The sequence below is a fragment of the Lolium rigidum genome, chromosome 3 (genome assembly GCF_022539505.1).
Source record: "Lolium rigidum isolate FL_2022 chromosome 3, APGP_CSIRO_Lrig_0.1, whole genome shotgun sequence".
In the NCBI taxonomy this organism is placed as follows: Eukaryota; Viridiplantae; Streptophyta; class Magnoliopsida; order Poales; family Poaceae; genus Lolium; species Lolium rigidum.
The window spans coordinates 59,900,138-59,923,218 of NC_061510.1; the positions used below are offsets into that span (position 1 = coordinate 59,900,138).

Here is a 23,081-nt window from a genome sequence, read left to right on the forward strand (position 1 = left end):
GAAAGTTACTTTGGAAATTTGAGATGATTTTTGGTGGAGTGTAAACATATAAGAAGAGAAGTAGAATGGAGGTGGTGGTGGTCAAAATGGTGTAGGTTTGCAAAATCACATGTCATATGATCTTGTATTTATTTCAAAGTCCCTACTTTACTTGCTTGCCATTTGAATTTGAGACAGAGTTTGAGGTGGGTGCCTTGAGCAAAGTTGTAGTCCTTGATGAGATCTTGGAAGAGGTACAAAGAGTTGGCCAAGTGTAGGAAGAAAAAGTTGAAAACCAGGGGCTCAAAGTGGGTATCTTGCTGAAATTGTCTCACATGACCATAATCACATGTGATCACAAATTTGATTCAAATTTGATTTGAATTGAGTTTGGTTGTTTCTAAAAGTGTTAATAAGTGTTTAGTATCTATTTACAACTAATGGTGCAAACCAAATTGGTCTAGATTAAAGATTTGTAAAAATGGCATAGGCCATATGTGGGTGTGAAATTGATTTTTATAATTTCTTTTCTATTTTCTTTTTATTTCACTTTGGATGATCAAGTGATCATGGTTAGGTTTTTAGAGTGAGAGTAAACACATAAGCAAGCATCATGGTAAAAGCACACTCAAATAAATTAATAAGGTGAGCTATATGCATAGTCCTATATGCTAGGAAAAAGTTTTTGTTGGCTCTGATTTTTGGATTCTTGAATTTCTCTCTTGTTCCTTTTATTGAAAACTTGGGATGTTACAGAGCTCTGTAGCATTCCTGATATTATATGTAGATGACATATTATTGATTGGGAATGATATAGAACTATTAAGCAGTGTAAAAGGTTATTTGAATAAGTGTTTTTCAATGAAAGACCTTGTTGAAGCAGCGTACATTTTAGGCATCAAGATTTATAGAGATAGATCAAGACGCCTAATAGGGCTTTCACAAAGTACATACCTGGACAAGATTCTAAAGAAGTTTAGAATGGAATGAAAGTAAGAAAGGGTTCTTACCTATGTTGCCAGGTAAGGTCTTGAGTAAGACTCAAGGTCTGGCTACGGCAGAAGAAAGAGAGAGGATGAACAAGATCCCTTATGCCTCGGCAGTAGGTTCTATCATGTATGCCATGATGTGTACTAGACCGGATATCGCACATGCTGTTAGTTTGACCAGCAGATATCAAAGTGATCCAGGAATCGAACACTGGACAGCGGTCAAGAATATCCTGAAGTACTTGAAAAGGACTAAGGATATGTTTCTTTATTATGGCGGTGACCAAGAGCTCGTTGTAACCAGTTACACCGATGCAAGTTGGAACACTGATCCTGATGACTCTAAGTCTCAGTCTAGGTACGTGTTTATATTGAATGGTGCTGCAGTAAGCTGGTGTAGCTCCAAGCAGTGCACGGTGGCGAAGTCTTCAACTGAATCGGAATACATAGCGGCTTCAGAGGCTTCATCGGAAGAGGTATGAATGAAGAGGTTCATTATTGAGCTTGGTGTGGTTCCTAGTGCATTGGACCCACTAGTCATTTATTGTGACAACATGGGTGCCATCGCCAATGCACAAGAACCAAGGTCACACAAGAAGCTGAAGCATATCAAGCTGCGTTTTCATTCGATTCGCGAGTACAACGAAGATGGAGAAGTAAAGATTTGCAAAGTACACACAGATCTGAATGTGCCAGATCCGTTGACTAAAGCTCTCCCTAGGGCAAATCATGACCAACACCAGCATGCCATGGGTGTTAGGTACCTTACAATGTAATCTAGATTATTGACTCTAGTGCAAGTGGGAGACTGTTGGAGATATGCCCAAGAGGCAATAATAAAATGGTTATTATATATCTTTGTGTTTATGATAAATGTTTGCATACCATGCTATAATTGTATTAACCGAAACATTGATACATGTGTGTTATGTAAACAACAAGGAGTCCCTAGTAAGCCTCTTGTATAACTAGCTTGTTGATTAATAGATGATCATAGTTTCATGATCATGAACATTGGATGTTATTAATAACAAGGTTATGTCATTAGATGAATGATGTAATGGACACACCCAATTAACCGTAGCATAAGATCACGTCATTAAGTTCAATTTGCTATAAGCTTTCGATACATAGTTACCTAGTCCTTCGACCATGAGATCATGTAAATCACTTATACTGGAAAGGTACTTTGATTACATCAAACGCCACTGCGTAAATGGGTGGTTATAAAGGTGGGATTAAGTATTCGGAAAGTATGAGTTGAGGCATATGGATCAAGAGTGGGATATTGTCCATCCCGATGACGTATAGATATACTCTGGGCCCTCTCGGTGGAATGTCGTCTGATTAGCTTGCAAGCATGTGAATGGTTCACAATAGATGATATGCCACGGTACGAGTAAAGAGTACTTGTCGGAGACGAGGTTGAAAAAGGTATGGATACACCGATGATCAAACCTCGGACAAGTAAAATATCGCGTGACAAAGGGAATCGGTATCGTATGTAAATGGTTCAATCGATCACTAAGTTATTGTTGAATATGTGGGAGGATTATGGATCTCCAGATCCCGCTATTGGTTATTGGTCGGAGAAGAGTCTCAACCATGTATGCATAGTTCGCGAACCGTAGGGTGACACACTTAAGGTTTGATGTCGTTTTAAGTAGATATGGAATATGGAATGGAGTTCGAAGTTTTGTTCGGAGTCTCGGATGGGATCCAGGACATCACGAGGAGGTCCGAAATGGTCCGGAGAATAATATTCATATATAGGAAGTCATTTTCTAAGTTTAAAAATGATCCGGTGTATTTATGGAAGGTTCTAGAAGGTTCTAGAAAAGTCCGGAAGAAATCACCATGGGCCGGCCAGCCAAAGGGAGGAGGAGTCCCAGGTAGACTCCACCTAAGGGGGCCGGCCACCCCACCAAAGGGAAAGGGGAGAGTCCCACCCCAAGTAGGATTCGTCCATATGGCAGTTTTTGAATTCGGGTCTTATTCGAAGACTTGGGCAAACCCTTGGGGGTTCCACCTATATAATGAGGGACAAGGGGAGGGGGCCGGCCACCACAACCACACCTTGGCCGCACCCCTTAGAGGCACCAAGTCCGGCGCCCCCCTCTCCCCAAACCCTAGCCGCCCGTCCTCCTCATACACCTCTAGTAGCGCTTAGGCGAAGCCCTGCCGGAGTTCTCCACCACCACCATCACCACGCCGTCGTGCTGTCGGGATTCCGAGGAGGATCTACTACTTCCGATGCCCGCTGGAACGGGGAGAAGGACGTCGTCATCAACACCGAACGTGTGACCGAGTACGGAGGTGCTGCCTGACTGTGGCACCGTCAAGATCTTCTACGCGCTTTTGAAAGCGGCAAGTGATCATCTTCTGCAACAACGAGATCTAATCTCGTAGGCTTTGGAAATCTTCGAGAGTTAGTCTCATGATCTTCTCGTTGCTCCCATATTCTAGATTGCATCTTGTCTTGATTTTCGTTCTTGCGGTAGGAATATTTTTTGTTTTCTATGCTACGAATCCCATCAGTGGTATCAGAGCCGTGTCTATGCATAGATTGGTTGCACGAGTAGAACACAGTTGTTTTGTGGGCGTTGATGCTTTGTTGTCTTTAGTTCGTGTACTTTGCATCTTGCGGGATGGTGGGATGAAGCGGCTCGGGCTAACTTTACATGAACGCGTTCATGAGATTTGCTCCACGCTCGACATGCAACTTGTATTGCATAAGTGGCTTTGCGGGTGTCTGTCTCTCCCACCATATTGAAGATTCAATTTACTCTTTCTATTGACAACACTAGTATCACCGTTGTGGTTCATGTTCGTAGGTAGATTGGATCTTACTCGAAAACCCTAAACCACGTAAAATATGCAAACAAAATTAGAGGCGTCTAACTTGTTTTTGCAGGGTTTGGTGATGTGATATGGCCATGATGTGATGATGAATATGTATGAGATGATCATTATTGTATTGTGGCAACCGGTAGGAGCCTTATGGTTGTCTTTATTTTTCATGTTGATGTATTATTTCAAAGTAGTTGTAATAGTTGCTACATGGGAGAACAACCATGAAGATGGCGCCATTGATCTTGACGCTACACCGACGATGATGGAGATCATGCCTGTTGATGATGGAGATCATGTCCGTGCTTTGGAGATGAAGATCAAAGGCGCAAAGACAAAAGGGCCATATCATATCACATATGAATTGCATGTGATGTTAATCCTTTTATGCATCTTGTATTGCTTAGATCGCGACGGTAGCATTATAAGATGATCCCTCTCACTAAATATCAAGATAATAAAGTGTTCATCCTTAGTATGCACCGTTTCTAAGACTTGTCGTTTTGAAGCATCACGTGATGATCGGGTGTGATAGATTCTACATGTGCATACAACGGGTGCAAGCCAGTTTTGCACACGCGGATACTAAGGTTTCCTTGACGAGCCTAGCATGTACAAACATGGTCTCGGAACACGGGATACCGAAAGGTAGAGCATGAGTCATATGATTGATATGTGAACACTTTGAGTGTTTGCCTTTGAAGTTACATCTTGTCTCGTGATGATCGGACTTGGTGTAGTGGATTTGGTTCGTGCGATCACTAAGACAATGCGAGGGATATTGTTTTGAGTGGGAGTTCACCTAGTTTAATTTTAGAATAAAATTTGAACTCAATTTATCATAAACTTAGTCTAAACTTTTTGCAAATATGTTGTAGATCATGGCATCCCCATCAATCAATTTTAACCAGTTCCTAGAGAAAGAAAAGCTTAAAAGCAATGGTAGCAACTTCACCGACTGGTTCCGTCATGTGAGGATTTTCCTCAATGGTGGAAATCTGCAATTTGTGCTCGAAGCACCGCTAGGTCCCCCTCCACCTCCTGCAGTATCTGAGGACGAAAAGAATGTTTACGAGACTCGGGTGATTCGGTATTCTCAAGTTCAGTGTGCCATCCTGTGCAGCCTAGAGGCGAAGCTCCAAAAGCTTTTTGAGCACCATGATCCTTATGAGCTGGTCCATGAGCTAAAAACTATTTTTGAAACTCATGCGGCCGTGGAAAGCTATGAGGCCTCGAAACACTTCTTTGGCTGCATGATGGAAGAGGGCAGCTCCGTTAGTGAGCACTTGCTCGCTATGTCCGGGCATGCGAAGAAGCTCAGTGACTTGGGGATAGTGATTCCTAACAAACTAGGTATTCATCGTGTCCTCCAATCACTGCCACCAAGTTACAAGAACTTCGTGATGAACTACAACATGCAGAACATGAACAAAGAGTTACCTGAACTCTTCTCCATGCTGAAATCTGCTGAGGTTGAGATACAGAAAGAGCACCAAGTGTTGATGCTCAACAAGACCACCAGTTTCAAGAAGCAAGGCAAACCTAAGAAAGGGAACTTCAAGAAGGGCGACAAGAAAGTTGCCGCGCCTCCTGTGAAGCCTAAGGCTGGCCCTAAACCTGATACTGAGTGCTATTACTGCAAGGAGAAGGGGCACTGGAAGCGTAATTGCCCCAAGTACTTGGCTGATCTGAAGAGCGGCCTTGTCAAGAAGAAGAAAGTTATATTTGATATACATGTTATAGATGTCTATCTTACTGGTTCTCGTACTAGTGCCTAGGTATTTGATACTGGTTCGGTTGCTCACATTTGTAACTCGAAATAGGAACTACGGAATAAACGAAGCCTAGCAAGGGACGAGGTGACGATGCGCGTTGGAAATGGATCCAAGGTCGATGTGATCGCTGTCGGCACGGTCCCTCTACATCTACCTTCGGGATTAGTTTTAAACCTCAATAATTGTTATTTGGTGCCTGCGTTGAGCATGAACATTATATCTATATCTTGTTTAATGTAAGACGGTTATTCATTTAAGTCAGAGAATAATGGTTGTTCTATTTTTATGAATAATATCTTTTATGGTCATGCGCCTGAGATGAATGGTTTATTCTTGTTAAGTTTCGATAGTAGTGATACACATGTTCATAACGTTGATGCTAAGCGAATTAAATTAAATGATAATTCTACTTATATGTGGCACTGTCGTCTTGGTCATATTGGAGTGAAGCGCATGAAGAAAATCCATTCCGATGGACTTCTTGAGTCACTTGAATTTGAGTCACTTGATAGATGCGAAGCATGTCTAATGGGAAAAATGACTAGGACTCCATTTTCTGGTACAATGGAGCGAGCTACAGACTTATTGGAAATCGTACATACCGATGTGTGCGGACCAATGAGTGTAGCATCGCGCAGTGGTTATCGTTATGTTCTAACCTTCACGGATGATCTGAGTAGATATGGGTATATCTATTTTATGAAACATAAGTCCGAAACTTTCGAGAAGTTTAAGGAATTCCAAAGTGAAGTAGAAAATAAACGTAACAAGAAGATCAAGTTTCTGTGTTCTGATCGCGGAGGTGCATATCTGAGTTATGAGTTTGGCATGCATTTAAAGAAATGCGGAATACTTTCACAGTTGACACCGCCAGGAACACCACAACGCAATGGTGTGTACGAATGTCGTAATCGAACTCTCTTAGATATGGTTCGTTCTATGATGTCTCTTACTGATTTGCCATTATTGTTTTGGGGTTATGCATTAGAGACAGCTGCATTCACTTTAAATAGGGCACCATCTAAATCCGTTGAAACGACACCGTATGAATTGTGGTTTCAGAAGAAACCTAAGATGTCGTTCCTTAAAGTTTGGGGTTGCGAAGCTTATGTAAAAAGGTTACAGCCTGACAAGCTAGAACCCAAAGCGGAGAAATGCGCTTCATAGGATAACCTAAAGAAACTATTGGGTACACTTTCTATCACAGATCCAAAGGCAAAATCTTTGTTGCCGAGAACGGAACCTTTCTTGAGAAGGAGTTTCTCACTAAAGAAGTCACTGGAAGGAAAGTAGAACTCGACGAGGTTATTGAACCTTCTCTCGTAGATCAGAGTAGCGCAGTGCCGGAAGATGTTCCTGTACAGCCCACACCGATAAGAGAGGAAGCAAATGACAATGATCATGAAACTTCGAACGAGGTAGCTACTGAACCTCGCAGATCAACAAGGGAGCGTACCACTCCTGATTGGTATGATCCTTGTCTAAATGTCATGATTGTGGACAACAATAATGAAGACCCTGCGATGTATGAAGAAGCGATGATGAGCCCAGATTCCAACAAATGGCATGAAGCCATGAAATCCGAAATGGGATCCATGTATGATAACAAAGTATGGACTTTGGTAGACTTACCTGATAGCCGCAAGGCTATCGAGAATAAATGGATCTTCAAGAGATAAACAGATGCTGATGGTAATATTACTGTCTATAAAGCTCGACTTGTCGCAGAGGGTTTCCGACAAATTCAAGGAGTTGACTACGATGAGACTTTCTCACCTCTAGCGAAGCTAAAGTCTATGAGAATTTTGTTAGCAATAGCTGCATTTTTCGATTATGAGATATGGCAGATGGATGTCAAAACGGCGTTCCTTAATGGTGACATTGAGGAAGAGTTGTATATGGTACAACCCAAAGGTTTTGTCGATCCTAAAAATGCTGACAAGGTATGCAAAATTCAGCGTTCCATTGATGGACTGAAGCAAGCATCCTGGAGTTGGAACCGACGCTTTGATAAGGTGATCAAAGACTTCGGGTTTATACAGTGTCATGGAGAGGCCTGTATTTACAAGAAAGTGAGTGGGAGCTCTGTAGCATTCCTGATATTATATGTAGATGACATATTATTTATTGGGAATGATATAGAACTATTAAGCAGTGTAAAAGGTTATTTGAATAAGTGTTTTTCAATGAAAGACCTTGGTGAAGCAGACGTACATTTTAGGCATCAAGATTTATAGAGATAGATCAAGACGCCTAATAGGGCTTTCACAAAGTACATACTGGACAAGATTCTAAACAAGTTTAGAATGGAATGAAAGTAAGAAAGGGTTCTTACCTATGTTGCCAGGTAAGGTCTTGAGTAAGACTCAAGGTCTGGCTACGGCAGAAGAAAGAGAGAGGATGAACAAGATCCCTTATGCCTCGGTAGTAGGCTCTATCATGTATGCCATGCTGTGTACTAGACCGGATATCGCACATGTTGTTAGTTTGACCAGCAGATATCAAAGTCATCCAGGAATGGAACACTGGACAGCGGTCAAGAATATCCTGAAGTACTTGAAAAGGACTAAGGTTATGTTTCTTTACTATGGCGGTGACCAAGAGCTCGTTGTAACCTGTTACACCGATGCAAGTTGGAACACTAATCCTGATGACTCTAAGTCTCAGTCTGGGTATGTGTTTATATTGAATGGTGCTGCAGTAAGCTGGTGTAGCTCCAAGCAGTGCACGGTGGTGAAGTCTTCAACTGAACCGGAATACATAGCGGCTTCAGAGGCTTCATCGGAAGCGGTATTAATGAAGAGGTTCATTATTGAGCTTGGTGTGGTTCCTAGTGTATTGGACCCACTAGTCATTTATTGTGACAACATGGGTGCCATCGCCAATGCACAAGAACCAAGGTCACACAAGAAGCTGAAGCATATCAAGCTGCATTTTCATTCGATTCGCGAGTACATCGAAGATGGAGAAGTAAAGATTTGCAAAGTACACACAGATCTGAATGTGGCAGATCCGTTGACTAAAACTCTCCCTAGGGCAAAGCATGACCAACACCAGCATGCCATGGGTGTTAGGTACATTACAATGTAATCTAGATTATTGACTCTAGTGTAAGTGGGAGACTGTTGGAGATATGCCCAAGAGGCAATAATAAAGTGGTTATTATATATCTTTGTGTTTATGATAAATGTTTGCATACCATGCTATAATTGTATTAACCGAAACATTGATACATGTGTGTTATGTAAACAACAAGGAGTCCCTAGTAAGCCTCTTGTATAACTAGCTTGTTGATTAATAGATGATCATAGTTTCATGATCATGAACATTGGATGTTATTAATAACAAGGTTATGTTATTAGATGAATGATGTAATGGACACACCCAATTAAGCGTAGCATAAGATCACGTCATTAAGTTCAATTTGCTATAAGCTTTCGATACATAGTTACCTAGTCCTTCGACCATGAGATCATGTAAATCACTTATACTTGGAAAGGTACTTTGATTACATCAAACGCCACTGCGTAAATGGGTGGTTATAAAGGTGGGATTAAGTATTCGGAAAGTATGAGTTGAGGCATATGGATCAAGAGTGGGATATTGTCCATCCCGATGACGGATAGATATACTCTGGGACCTCTCGGTGGAATGTCGTCTGATTAGCTTGCAAGCATGTGAATGGTACACAAGAGATGATATGCCATGGTACGAGTAAAGAGTACTTGTCGGAGACGAGGTTGAAGAAGGTATGGAGATACCGATGATCAAACCTCGGACAAGTAAAATATCGCGTGACAAAGGGAGTCGGTATCGTATGTAAATGGTTCAATCGATCACTAAGTTATCGTTGAATATGTGGGAGGCATTATGGATCTCCAGATCCCGCTATTGGTTATTGGTCGGAGAAGATTCTCAACCATGTCTGCATAGTTCGCGAACCGTAGGGTGACACACTTAAGGTTTGATGTCATTTTAAGTAGATATGGAATATGGAATGGAGTTCGAAGTTTTGTTCGGAGTCTCAGATGGGATCCTGGACATCACGAGGAGGTCCGGAATGGTCCGGAGAATAATATTCATTTATAGGAAGTCATTTTCTAAGTTTGAAAATGATCCGGTGTATTTATGGAAGGTTCTAGAAGGTTCTAGAAAAGTCCGGAAGAAATCACCATGGAAGGTGGGACTCCACCAACCTTGGCCGGCCAGCCAAAGGGAGGAGGAGTCCCAGGTGGACTCCACCTAAGGGGGTCGGCCACCCCACCAAAGGGAAAGGGGAGAGTCCCACCCCAAGTAGGATTCGTCCATATGGTAGTTTTTGAATTGGGGTCTTATTCGAAGACTTGGGCAAACCCTTGGGGGTTCCACCTATATAATGAGGGACAAGGGGAGGGGGCCGGCCACCACAACCACACCTTGGCCGCACCCCTTAGAGGCACCAAGGCCGGCGCCCCCCTCTCCCCAAACCCTAGCCGCCCCTCCTCCTCATACACCTCTAGTAGCGCTTAGGAGAAGCCCTGCCGGAGTTCTCCACCACCACCGCCACGCCGTTGTGCTGTCGGGATTCCGAGGAGGATCTACTACTTCCGCTGCCCGCTGGAACGGGGAGAAGGACGTCGTCATCAACACCAAACGTGGGACCGAGTACGGAGGTGCTGCCCGACCATGGCACTGTCAAGATCTTCTACGCGCTTTTGAAAGCGACAAGTGATCATCTTCTGCAACAACGAGATCTAATCTCGTAGGCTTTGGAAATCTTCGAGGGTTAGTCTCATGATCTTCTCGTTGCTCCCATCTTCTAGATTGCATCTTGGCTTGGTTTTCGTTCTTGCGGTAGGAAATTTTTTGTTTTCTATGCTACGAATCCCATCAAAAAGGAAAGGTGAAGGGCAACAAAAATCAAGGCCGATGGCAAGGGCGCGGGCTAGGCCGCAGCGGCCGCGGCCATGCCAACTCACCCTCCCCTTGTTCCGGCCGGCGGTAGGAAAGCTGACTCTAGCGCGCTCACCAAGGCATAGGAAGACAAGGGGGAGAGTGAAAGTTCATGGAGCCCCCATGTGTGGTTTTGGCAATTAATAACAATCCCTATAGACTAATGTTTACATTAATCTATGCATGTAGATTTTTTCCATAGACAATGCTTGAACCATATGTTGGCTTCAAGGTTGGAAGAAGAAGATAAAACGATGACCAAGGAATTAATCAAGGAGTGATCCAAAGTTTGGTCATGGGAGAGTTTATCTAATGACAAGCATATCTTGAAGAAGAAGACTGAGTGAGATCTCATGTGTATCTTCGAGACATCAACATAATGAAGTCGAAGAAATGGTGTAAAAGTTCAAGATGAACCATCTCGACGAGATCATGAGCTTGAAGCTTTCCATCATTTCGTGATCATAGATATATGAAGACATGCCGAAGAAGAAGCTCTCCCATAGTGGTTTATTATTAGGGAGCATTTCGTAAGACTTCATCCAGTAAGCACAATCAAGAAAGACGTTTATTCTTGAAGCGGTCAAGATTTTCATCATCTAGCTCAAACAGAATGCACACGGAGAAGGTTTGTTCTTGATAGGGTTTATTTCTTACCAGTGTCTTGGTTCAAGAAGAGGGGATCCCCAGTGAGTAACTTGATTGTGTCATTTGGAGAGAGCTCAAACCCTTCAATCATTTTCATCATATTTCTTGGTTGTTATTTGGTATCCATGTGATGATTTATATATCATGAGAATATGATTATTCTCATGACAAGATCTAGTTCATTGAAAATTTATTTTGCACGGAAAACTTATTGTGTTTTCGATGTTGGAGGTTTTAGCAGTTAGTCTTTTATAGAGAGGTTAAACCTTTCACCATTTGTTTTATCCTCCCTTGTTGCTAGCTTAGAAACGAGCCTAACTAAGATGATTTCTGCAAAAAAAAATTTGGGAGGGGGGATATACGATGAGCGTAGGCTTGAATTCAAGGAGGAAAGGTTACCAAAATATAAGAAGGTCGAAGAGTATGCTCTCATGTTTATGTATCCAAACACGAAGGATGACACGACAATTTCCCTTATAAACCGTTCAATTTATTTTTCGACTTAATCAATGAAAAAGCCATTGGCTAGGTTAAAAAAAAGATCTTTTTTATTTACTGTAAGTGGTCCGTCAATTGAGCCCCACTCCACGTCAACAAATCTGACTTAACATATTGGTCAGAAACAGTCTAAATTCATGATCAATTCGTGTTTAGTGTTTTTTGCTAAAAACTGGGAAAATTGTGCCGTTTTTTTGTCCCACCATCGTAAAGTGGTGGTGCTTGGTTAGACTCGAGGACGCGTGTTGTGGTGCAGAAATGAAAGACGTGCAATTGTTGACGCGTAGACGCCGGTCGCGGTGCAGAAGTCGAAGACGTGCAATCGTGGACGCGTGGCGCATTGCAGAAGTCCAAGACGTGCGGACGTGCAGCGGTGGACGCGTAGGACGCGGGTCGCATTAACCACCCCTTGCCTTTATAGACGCCTCCTCCCACTATCTCGGTCACTCTCACTCGCCTATGCAACGCCGCCTCTCTCACGTCCCATCATCTTCTCCAAAGCAAAAAACCCTCTCCCTCTCCCTCTCCTCTGCCGGCGAGATGGACAAGGAGAATGCCAATCCCATCGTCCACGGCGCCGGCGGCTCCAAGCGCGACGCCTCCCTCTTCGACGCCGTCCCCTCAACGGACGTCGCCGCCGTCCCCTCAACGGACGTCGCCGCCGCCTCCGCCGGTGCATCGGAGGCTGCTGCCGCCGGTCGCGGCCAGATCCCGCCGGGATGGGACCCCTACGAGCCGGTGCCGTACGTCCCGCCCCCGAACCGCTACGACACCTCCATAGAGGACCCATGGAACGAGGTAACTACGGTTTGCTTCCTTTTTTGTTCCCCATTCCTTTTTGAACCCTATTTGTGCTGGTGTAGATGGATCTGTGGATGGATGAGTATTGGGCTAATATTTGCGCCGATTTTATTCCATTTTGCTTTGATCCCTCCTTGATTTCGTTTAAGATTTGGGGTTCGGCCGTTCGGTTAATTTATGCAAGTAATAATGGGATCTCAATCGGTTAATTTATGCAAGTAATCATAGGATCTCAATCGGTTATTTTATGCACGAATCAAAAGATATCAACCGTTTAATTTGCAAATAATCTGGAATGTGTTCAAGTTCAGATCTGAAATCTGTTTCTTTGCCTATGATGAATCGGTGGGCACAGATTTTTACAGGGAGGGTTCAGCGAACTATTTCTGTGTACAAATCTGTTGTGCATGAGCTTTGGTTCGCTTACACCGTCTCTGTAGACATATAATCGTGTCCACTCTAACTGAGGCTGCCTCTGTTTTTCCTAACTTTGTTATCATGCACGTTTGCAACTCATTCACTAATAAATTCCCGTTTGATATGGATCAGCTGTCTGGCAGCGACGTCGGCAGCGATGACGAGCACCAGGACGTCAAGACTCGCCAGGTGCTGCGGAGGCTGCAGGTCGGCCAGTACGTCTCCTACCTCGACGTCGCCAAGGGTGTCTATAGGTGCCCCTTCTGCACTAGGAGGCTCGGCGGCACTGACTTCAACTGCGTCCTCACGCATGCCGAGAACATCGGCCACACCAACCCCAAGGTCGGTGCGTCGGTGAACCCCAACTCCTTCCGCGCCAAGCACTTAGCGCTCGGCATGCACCTCCGCAGCATCCAGCGGGTGGAGATCTCCGGCGGGCGCATGCCTCCGCTCAAGCCCAAGGCTCCCAAGGGGAGCAACAAGTGGAGGCAGAGGCAGATGGGGTAGGCGGAGTCCTGGACGTGTGCTGCTGCTGTCTCCTCCATTTTGTTGTTGGGATCCCTTTATTGTTAGCTAGGGATCCCTCGTTGTTATGTTGTTAGTATGATGGTACTGTACTGCTGTGAAGAACCTCGAACCCTACTATGTTTGGCTGCTGAATGCAGCTTATTATCTATATTATCTATCCCTATTCTACTATATGACCTTGTGAATTTATCGTACATTCCCTGTAGATTTGCTTCTAGATTTAACTACATACATATGGACTAGATGGAGTACTAGATTGGGCTCCCTTCTAGATTTGCTGCCATATTGGGCAAACAACGAGGGCCAAAAGGCACAAATAATAATTGAAGAAAGACAGTAAATGCAAGCTTCTCTAGATTTGATACTAATTAGGTGAAAAAAGGCAGAGAGAAGGAGGCATAAAAGGTACTCTCAAAAGGGAAATGCCAATGGCCGAGAGAGACAAAACCCAGCCTCCTGCTCACGTGCAACCAAACGCTATCTCGTCCTGTCCCACGCGGTCCCTTTCTACCAGCCCCACGCGACGCGGGCCCACACGACGCGGCCCCACACGTCAGCACCGAGCGGTCAACTTAACGGGAATCCTGCCGTCTAAGCTGCCTTCTGCGGGTTTCAAACAAGCACTTGGGGAAAACTGAGGAAAAACTAAGGAGCTGGGAAAACTGAGCACAACTAAGGAACTGAGGGCACGAAAATAGAAATCCCTATATCATATGGCGGGAGATATGACGCCCGGTCAACCATTGTTCGTGCCTAGTCCATAGGAACAAAACGAGATGTATAGCCGATTGCTCATCGATAGCGCCGCGAGAGAGCGGCTCCTGTTGTATAAAGTGAGAGTGACTGAGCGTGAGAAGAAAAAAAGGTGAGCGAGTGCGTGCTCCGGCCAGTGGCTAAGCACAGGGGGTCCTTGTATAGGTGGAGTGGTCTCCGTCTCTCTAGCGCCAGGGGTTTGCATAGGTGGAGTAGTTTCCACCTCTCTGGCGCAGCACGGGTGTTTGTGAGAATTCCACAGAAGTGATGCGTCCTTCGGGTGGTGCCTGGACCCTTTCCCATGTGCTCGCTGAAAATTCGGGACCTGTGTGAGTAGCCAGGGAGCAAGAAAGACTTGCATTTCTGCGTGGTAGATGGCATGGTAAGCGTTGTGGTTCAGATCCTATTTTCAGCGTAGAATAGTCCACTCTCTGAGTCAACAATTTGGATGTGGCCATCCTATCACAGCAGCTTTCTTGTATAACTCCCCAACTCCATGTTCAAATGCGTGAAGAATTGAGAATAGAAGGGTCTTGCTCATGTAGGGACCTTTAGATTGCGACTCCCCGGTTTTCCATGTCCTATGGCATATTCTAGCTGTGTCGTGTGTACTGGGTGCTTCTTTACTTGTTCTTCTTTGCTCTCTAAGGTAGACCTGGCACTGGCAGCAAACTAGTTGGGAGAAGATGGCGCTATGGAGCGGCGTGGGTCAGGCGGCGAGCATGGCGCAGCTCGCCGGGGTGGATGCGTATGGGCTCATCAACATGATTGTGGAGGCTGTGCAGACTGTTAAAAGGAACCGGGAGACCTGCCAGCAGCTAGCGCGGCGCGTGAAGATGATTGGGGACCTTCTGCAGCGGCTCGAAAGCACGCAGCTGATGCAGCACCAAGAGACGAGGAACCCCGTGGAGCAGCTGGAGGAGACCCTCCGCCATACATACATGCTCATCACATCCTCTCAGGACAGCGGCTACCTATACAGCTGCTTCATGGGGGGCAAGCAGGCTGACCAGCTCCGTGAGGTGCAGAACGATATCACCTTCTACCTCCAGCTCTTCCCCCTTGTCAGCTTCGTCGACACCAGCCGTACCTTTGAGCAGCTTCTGAACAGAGCCCGCCCTTTAGGCACACAGGTACATCATCTGATATTGTCTTCTCTAGCTAGAGGTAAATGTACGGTACAACTACATATGTGCATGAGCTTTTCAGTTACAGATTTGGTTATAGACCTTACTCTTTTTAGATCTCTCAGTTACCCAGTAAATAAGAAAGTGTATTTTTCAATTTTAGTTAATTATTTGAATCATGAAAGACTAGCCTAATACGAACACTCTCAGATCCATTATAATCTTAAACAACTCGAGTTCAAGACCATGCAACTTCTGAAGTCTTAGAGAAATGGTCATATTTTTTTTTTGCTCAAATGTGATGTACCTTTATCCATGGAAAAAATGTGCGGAATTCTTCTTTCATTTTCACCTACCATGCGGTCATGGAGGAATTCAATCAGTGACGCCTGGTCAGAGAAACGAATTTGGACCTGGTGCTTTCCAATTAAATTCAGTCTTTCAGATTAGGTTGTTTTATTGTTTCAAAAACGCTATTTGTTGTTAGCAGAGATCGCTTATGCTAATTTAGTTTGTGGTTGTAATCGTTGATGCGATCGCGTTTTCTTTCACCTATGAGGCTATCATACTTGATATTAGAATTCAAGCTTTTGTAAACATTGACTCCAGTTTGTTGATGGAACTTTTGCTAACCATTTCCATAATGTTTACTCCAGAGGAAAAGTATGTTCTTATTCCCATTTTTTTTGAATCTCCAAGGATACAATGGACGAGTTACATGCAGTACATCCTCCAGAACATGAAGATAGGTATCTTCTGTGAATGGTATTATCTTTTTATGTATAATTCATATCATGACTCTGGATTCCCCTGAACCTGCTTCATTTTCTAGCTATTTTTTCTTTGAGGTGTAGAGTGAATGATACACAGTTGCACACACACACACACACATCTTCTTCTCACTTTTTTTTTTGAGAAACACACATCTTCTTATCACACCATAGAATAAAACGTTTTAGACAACATATGTCTTCATATTATAACCAAAATGAATACCGTGACCGCACTGTATCAAATTAATCTGCTATCTTTGCATAAGTCGGTGCAGTATACAATTCTAGGTCAGATGAATCATCATCCAAACTCCACCTACATCACAGTCACCATTTCGTTAACCCGATGCTTACAAACAAAAAGAATTTTTTTTTAATAGTCATATCTTAATTTCTTTCTTCAGCATATCTTATTAATGTATTCGATACTACATCAGGCTCAGAAGGGAGGCCCTCCAGGCAACTGAATTAGAAGATCCGGAAACTTATCTTCCTTCAAAATTTGAGGAGGATCAAGAAACAAGTATGTTCATGCACTTAATTGACAACTTATTCAAACTTGTAAATAGGTGCCATAAATCACATTAAGGTCTTTCTTTAAATCTATTTTTTTTTCTTAAATACTATGTCAGCAGAGTTGCAGCATCCTTTGGGCTGATGAAAACTTGTGTGGGCAAAAGAACTTTAACGATGTTATGATTTAGTGCACGAAAGAGATTTTAAAAGTAAAATTATCTTAGTATCGTAAAAGGATCAGCTTCCTACTCCCTCCGTTTCAATGAATAAGGTCTTTTTTTGAAAAGTCAAGCTAAGTAAACTTTGACCAAAATTTTAGAAAAAACTGTTAACAACTATAATATTCTATAGATATCATATGAAAATACATTTCATGATGTATCTAACGATATTGATTTTGTATCGTCCTAATTTATACTAAAAACTTGGTCAAACTTTACATAGTTTGACTTTTAAAAAAACATATAGGGATTATTAATTGAAATGGAGGTAGTACAATACTTTGTCACTTTGTTAGTTTCATTTTAGAAAGCTTGAATATGACTAGGATTCCTGACAGAGAGTGTTCCATTAACTCCACCTTTTTTTCTCGAGAACACGCCAAAGCATGTGTCATTGTATATAAGAAGTCGTCGAGAAGAAAACTGCACCGTTTTTTTTGGACAAGATAAGGAAACTTTGGTTATGGCTCTAGTTTAGTCATAATTTACCCTGTAATCCTGACTATGTCATGTGTATGGTAGCTATAAAGTTATCCCTTAGAAAAAGTACGCAGAGTGTTTACTCCAAATATGCCTCCAGTACTAGATGACAAGGTGAAGTTTCCCTGTGAACCAGGTAAAGTTAAAAATATGGAAGAATTGGCAAATCTCTTCGGTGTTGAAAAAGGAGCAGGGTTGTCATATTTTAGTTTATCTCAGATACTGGCTGCTACTGACAATTTATCATGGAGAAACATGGTTGGACATGGTGGATTTGGCTATACTTACAAGGTAACCTTTCTTGAGACAAAAAGTAGTATGAGACAAAATCTTGAACCACTTAAGAGCTTGTGATACTAAATGTCTATAGCACTTGAGGCATGAAAGTTCAGATTCCCACCTAAGAGATAAAATATAAAAAAACTTGACTTCTCAACCCAATGTGACTAAAATGTGAAGTTCACCCTCATATCTAACTTCCATAGTACTTTTTGTCCAAATAGCTGTGCTTCAACCTTGACAAGAGGGCATTTTGAAATTTATCAGCTTGTTCCAATAGATGAACCCGCTTTTTAGAATAGTTTTACGTGGTATCCAATGGCAGAGGAAGAACAAATTGGCGGTGGGTCATTCAAATTCATATGCTGAATTGGGACGGTCAGCTTATTAAAGTAATTGTACCTGTCTGTGGGAGGGGTGACCAATCCCTTTGTCATTCGGCTCCTTAACTGGCTGTAGGTTGACATTGTGTGGGGGTCCTTTATGTTTCTCCACACCTGCTAGTTGAAGCATGACTGAATTTCAGTGGGATGAAGCTTGTAGACTAGTATGTTTTAATACTGCTTGCGAACTTATCTTGGGCTTGATGTTCCACTCCCCTATCTGACTAGAGCTTAAATGTTTATAAATTGTCAATTTCTTATTTGACATTACGGAGATATTTGTATTTCTTTAGAAGGAAGAACAATGCTCGGTTGATAGTCTCCAACTGAAATTTCCCTTGAAAAAATGCTTGCACATAACGGTAACACCACTGATGGTGGGCATTTGCTCTCCTGGATCACCCGACCAGCAAGGGAAACCAACAGTGGATCTCACTATGCACCCGAAATATTGTTCTAATCCCCTCAATAATGTTGTCATCTGATATTTTCAGGGAAAACTTCTTAATGGTCTTGAGATTGCTGTCAAAAGACATGAGGTATCTTCATATCAAGGTCCAGCAGAGTTCAGAGCCGAGATTGAAATCATTCAAAATCTTCGACATAAAAATATAATCACGCTACTTGGCTATTGTGTTCAGCAAGAAGAAAAGATACTTGTCTATGAATATATGCCAAATAAAAGCTTGGCGTGTATCATTGCTGGCAAGTTATACTTACATCAGGGCTTATTTCATAAAAAAAATTCTTGCCGTTTTCAGCAAGTACTTATTTCTAACATTGCATTCATGTTTTTGTAGATGAATCAAAAAGAAAAATTCTTAATTGGTCTAAGCGTCTTCAAATAATAAAAGGGATAGCGGATGGTATTCTCTATCTGCATGTGCATTCTCAGATGTGCATTGTCCACAAGGATTTAAAAGCAAGTAATATCCTGTTGGACCGTGAAATGAACGCTAAAGTTTCTGATTTTGGTCTGGCTAGAAAATTAACTCCAAGTATGACTGCAGAAGTGCTCGTTTGTGGCACATAGTAAGTGCTCATCTGATTCAACATTCCAGTTGGAAGTGTCAACCCTCTTGCCTTATCCTCTTTTTTGAAGTGCTTTCACGTGCATAGTCATGATGATCCCTTTTCATCTGCTAGTGCCTATGCAGATCCTGAATATGTTGCTACTGGAATGATATCGGACAAGACAGATGTATACAGCTTTGGCGTTGTACTTCTTGAGATTATAGCTGGAAAGTTGTCTCGGTTTTATATGCACAGCGCATCTCTAGGATCTCTTCCTGACTATGTAAGTATTTTTAAAAGTATGCAGTGAAGCATTTAATTACGGGATTGACTTTATTTCAGCATAGCTGTAATTGCTAGATACTGATCCATTTTCGTGGATGGATGATGTGCCACTGCACTAGTGCAGAACAGCTGCAGCTCCACAGTTTCTTGAACTCCTTGATGATATTTATTGTTTATAATTGCACAACTTTAATGTTTTACTATTGATCGCTACCGATTTTTTGTATGTGTCCGGAGCCTCGTTGGTAGCCTGGTAGCACTAGCTGCATTCTCCTCATTTCTCCTTTTGCGCAAAAACCTTGTCTTTCAATAAATCAAGATGCTGAATATTTCTCAAATTATGTCAGGCACGCAGGCATAGAAAGAAGTTGCACAAGCTTATGGATCCGTTATTAGCTGCTAAGAAGAATGAGAGAGCACAGATTATGCAATGCATTAAGATAGCGCTGATGTGCGTTCACCATCCTGTCGAAGATCGGCCCTCTATGTCGGAAGTTGTTGTCATGCTTTGCAGCATCAAGTGTGCCAGATGAACCACCAGTCTGGTGCCACTTTGTAATAAGGTGCTCTAGCTGATTGAACATGGCCAAAGAGTACATACATCATGGGCACAACTCATATAATAATGGCAACTTTTACAGTCCTTTTACTTCTCTAAAATAAGGAGAGGTATGAATTAAGTTAACGGCTGAGATCAGGCGAGAGAGATTAGGCCCAGTAGGTCCAAATAGATGTAGTTAATGAAAAATAAGCAAAACTGCACAGTATCAGCACGCCGCCGCCTCAAAGCTTGCGCGGTTAGAATCCACACAGCCGAGCACGCCGCCACCACATCCACCTTCCACGCCACCGCCACCTCCAGCAGTGACGCCGCCACACCCACACCGCGCTCGTGGCCAGCACCCACACAGCCGACACACGGCCGCCACATCCACCATGCACGTCGCCGCCACCTTCACAGCGCTCGTCACCTCCGTCGACGCCGCATCCACCTCGCAGGTGGCCACCACCTCGCGCACGTCAACGCTAGAAAAGCGCGACGTCGCCTCCTCCATACCGGAGGCCTCGTCCGTGGATACTACGTGACTCCGCCGAATCCCCTCTCTGCTCGTCAAATCTGCGTGCACGGAGCAGCCGCCGACGACACCCCACACAACGGCATCTTCGATATGAAGTTTAGGTGTGTTACTGAATGCCGTGGATATTCTTATGCACAAAATGTATCATCTCAATATCCATGTAAGTAATGCATCTGACCATGATTTAATGGGCATTATTGAACTCTGCAGCACATGCAGGGCTCTGTTGCCATTTTTTCAGTTAGCTGTAGGGAGTATTTGTTCAGGCTAGTATAATAGTTAATCAGGTCTGTTTGTTGCACCTCGATCTGCACATAATTGCTGAATATTGTTCAAAGTTATAGCTCAGCTAAATGTTGATACCATCCTAAGTCCAATGCAAAGAGTGAAAGAACTGAACTCAGTAGGTATATGAGCATGAGGTCACAGTCAGATACAATGAGCTTAGATAGGCATTGGAGATTCAGAAATCAGCAGACCAATCAATTTAGTTAAACCCTTCTCATTGCTCGGTTCATGCAAAGGGTGAGAGAAGCAAACTAAACATGAAAGTATACTTAATATAAAGGGGAAATCATACTGTAACTTCATTTTGGAATTGCATGTGTTTGCCTTCTTATGATACGTTTTAGGAGAAACAAGAGATGTTGTTTATCCCTGGATTTAGACATTGAGCACTTGCTTAGGATTGTTTGCTGTAGGGAGTATTTGTTCAGGCTAGGATAATAGTTAATCGGGTCTGTTTGTTGCACCTCGATCTGCACATAATTGCTGAATATTGTTCAAAGTTATAGCTCAGCTAAATGTTGATACCATCCTAAGTCCAATGCAAAGAGTGAAAGAACTGAACTCAGTAGGTATGTGAGCATGAGGTCACAGTCAACATTGGAATGTGAATATGTCAAAGAGACAAATACACATTAACTGTCGAAGCAAATGAGAAGTTGAGAACTACTCCTAGTGGAAATTTTGGCATGCTATATATGAGATTGAACTTTCTTTTTTGTGTTTGACATATTTATTCAGCTTTTTCATATGGGATTAAACTTCATTGCTGGAGCGACCCATTTTTTCCCTCACACCTTCGATGTTGAAGATGCAGAGCTCATGGCACGCAGGAGAGCGCTCCTACTCGCAAAGGAAGTGCAGTTGCAAATGCCCTCCCTGAAAACGGACAGTGTCGGGGCTGCGGCTAAGTTAAACAAGGAGGGATCCCCTGGCCATGAAAATAAAAGCTCTCCTTGGAAGCTTTGAAGCATTCTGGGTCCCCTGCCCATGAAAATAAAAGCTATCCTTGGAAGCTTTGAAGCATTCTGGGTGTGTGTTGTTGATCAATTGATTTTTAAGCTGTTCACTCATAAATTTGGTGGTATTGTATACTTTGTTGAGAAGAGAGCACATTTTTTCCACTGAAATGTGGCTATATACCTGGAACGAAATAAGTATTGGAAGCATTCACAATTCTTTATTGATATATGTACCACTGTCTGGAATGCGACAACGCAAAACATTCAGATTCGTGCATTACAGAACAATATTGAGTCACTGTGAGTACTTCATAGGGCCAACAACAACTAGTGAACATGATGGTGATCTTTTGGATATAGATAAGGTCTCCAAAACATTCCTTTGAACACAGGTTGCAGAACTCAACGAAATTTCGATATAACGGACAAGTTTCATTGTTCATGGAAGCACTTCTCTTCTGTAAAGGATACAACGGACATATGTTTACACAACTCAATGAAACTTAGCTATAAGATATCACATAGACGAACTTAACGCATAGTGTAGCTTGCTTGTCCTAAACAGGTCCATCTAAAACAGAATATGCTTAGCATGGTATCTTAGCAACATGAATGACAAATCTGCTTCGCCATAGATTGGCCATGTTTGTTTGGGCTGGAGCTTGAGCTTTTACTGCTTTTGGGTCTTTAAAAGCACAAGCCCAGCCAAACACCTAACTTCTAGGCATGGGCTTCTACAAGCACTTCTCACATTTACACTTGAAGCCCATAGGCACGTCCCGGGGTACTTCCCACAGCTTCCCGTGGCTTCTCACTTCAAAAACGAACCGGTATACAATAGCAGCCCAAAAGTTTGAGAAAAATTCAGATTCTTAGTTAATTAATATTTTATAGTAAAATCTTTTTAAATAGAAAATAATAAGGGAAATAATATTTTTGTTATTATTAAATAATAAGGGAAATAATATTTTATAGACTAAAAGGGTTCCCCAGCTTTGCAACCATAAGTCACAACTTGTTTCTAAGCTCTTCATCATCTTCAACTTTGTCTGCTTCTGCCTTTGCAAGCTCTAAATCCATCTAGTGAGGACTAAATATGTACTCTTGAGTTCCCTAAAATTCAAGCACTTTGCAAAACAACTATGAAAGACCGATATACAACAATGGCAATCCGGAATCCTGTATGTTGTACAGACCTGAGCTTCCCAAAGAGTACAACTTATTTTGGCATTCGTCTGCGTCTAGCAAAGCCTTGCCTCCATCACCTATGTGAAGCTAGCAAATGCTCCTATTTGAGAACATGGTTGCACTTGCATTATCATCGGGAACAAGGTACAATGCTTACAATGAAGAAGGAAAATCTAGTTAGCAGGCATATTTAAGAGTATTTGAAAAAAATAACTGTACAGATCGATGCAAGCAGGTGTAAAACCAACACTGAAATGAGCAAGTCTAGAAAACAGAGAATAATATATTCTATCATGGTAAGGTGATAGTCTGAAAGTAC

General features: G+C 42.6%; 1 protein-coding gene across 1 annotated transcript; it reads left to right on the forward strand.

Annotated features, from left to right (window-relative positions):
• The first annotated feature begins 14,819 nt into the window (after positions 1 to 14,819).
• Positions 14,820 to 19,867, forward strand: LOC124701662 (G-type lectin S-receptor-like serine/threonine-protein kinase At1g11410). Its single transcript, XM_047233759.1, has 8 exons — positions 14,820 to 15,303; positions 15,997 to 16,046; positions 16,508 to 16,593; positions 17,424 to 17,578; positions 18,444 to 18,654; positions 18,750 to 18,981; positions 19,096 to 19,246; positions 19,596 to 19,867. Exons 1-8 carry the CDS (start codon positions 14,857 to 14,859, stop codon positions 19,779 to 19,781), a joined length of 1,518 nt encoding a protein of 505 aa, XP_047089715.1. The 5' UTR covers positions 14,820 to 14,856; the 3' UTR covers positions 19,782 to 19,867.
• The last annotated feature ends 3,214 nt before the right edge of the window (positions 19,868 to 23,081 follow it).

What these genes read in the sequence shown, in the direction of transcription:
- LOC124701662 (XM_047233759.1), top strand. Translation starts at nt 14,857, where the DNA reads ATGGCGCTATGGAGCGGCGTGGGTCAGGCGGCGAGCATGGCGCAGCTC. An exon ending in CCTCCAGAACATGAAGATAG is followed by an intron (nt 16,047 to 16,507) that starts GTATCTTCTGTG and finishes ATACTACATCAG; the next exon opens with GCTCAGAAGGGAGGCCCTCC. An exon ending in CTTGGCGTGTATCATTGCTG is followed by an intron (nt 18,655 to 18,749) that starts GCAAGTTATACT and finishes ATGTTTTTGTAG; the next exon opens with ATGAATCAAAAAGAAAAATT.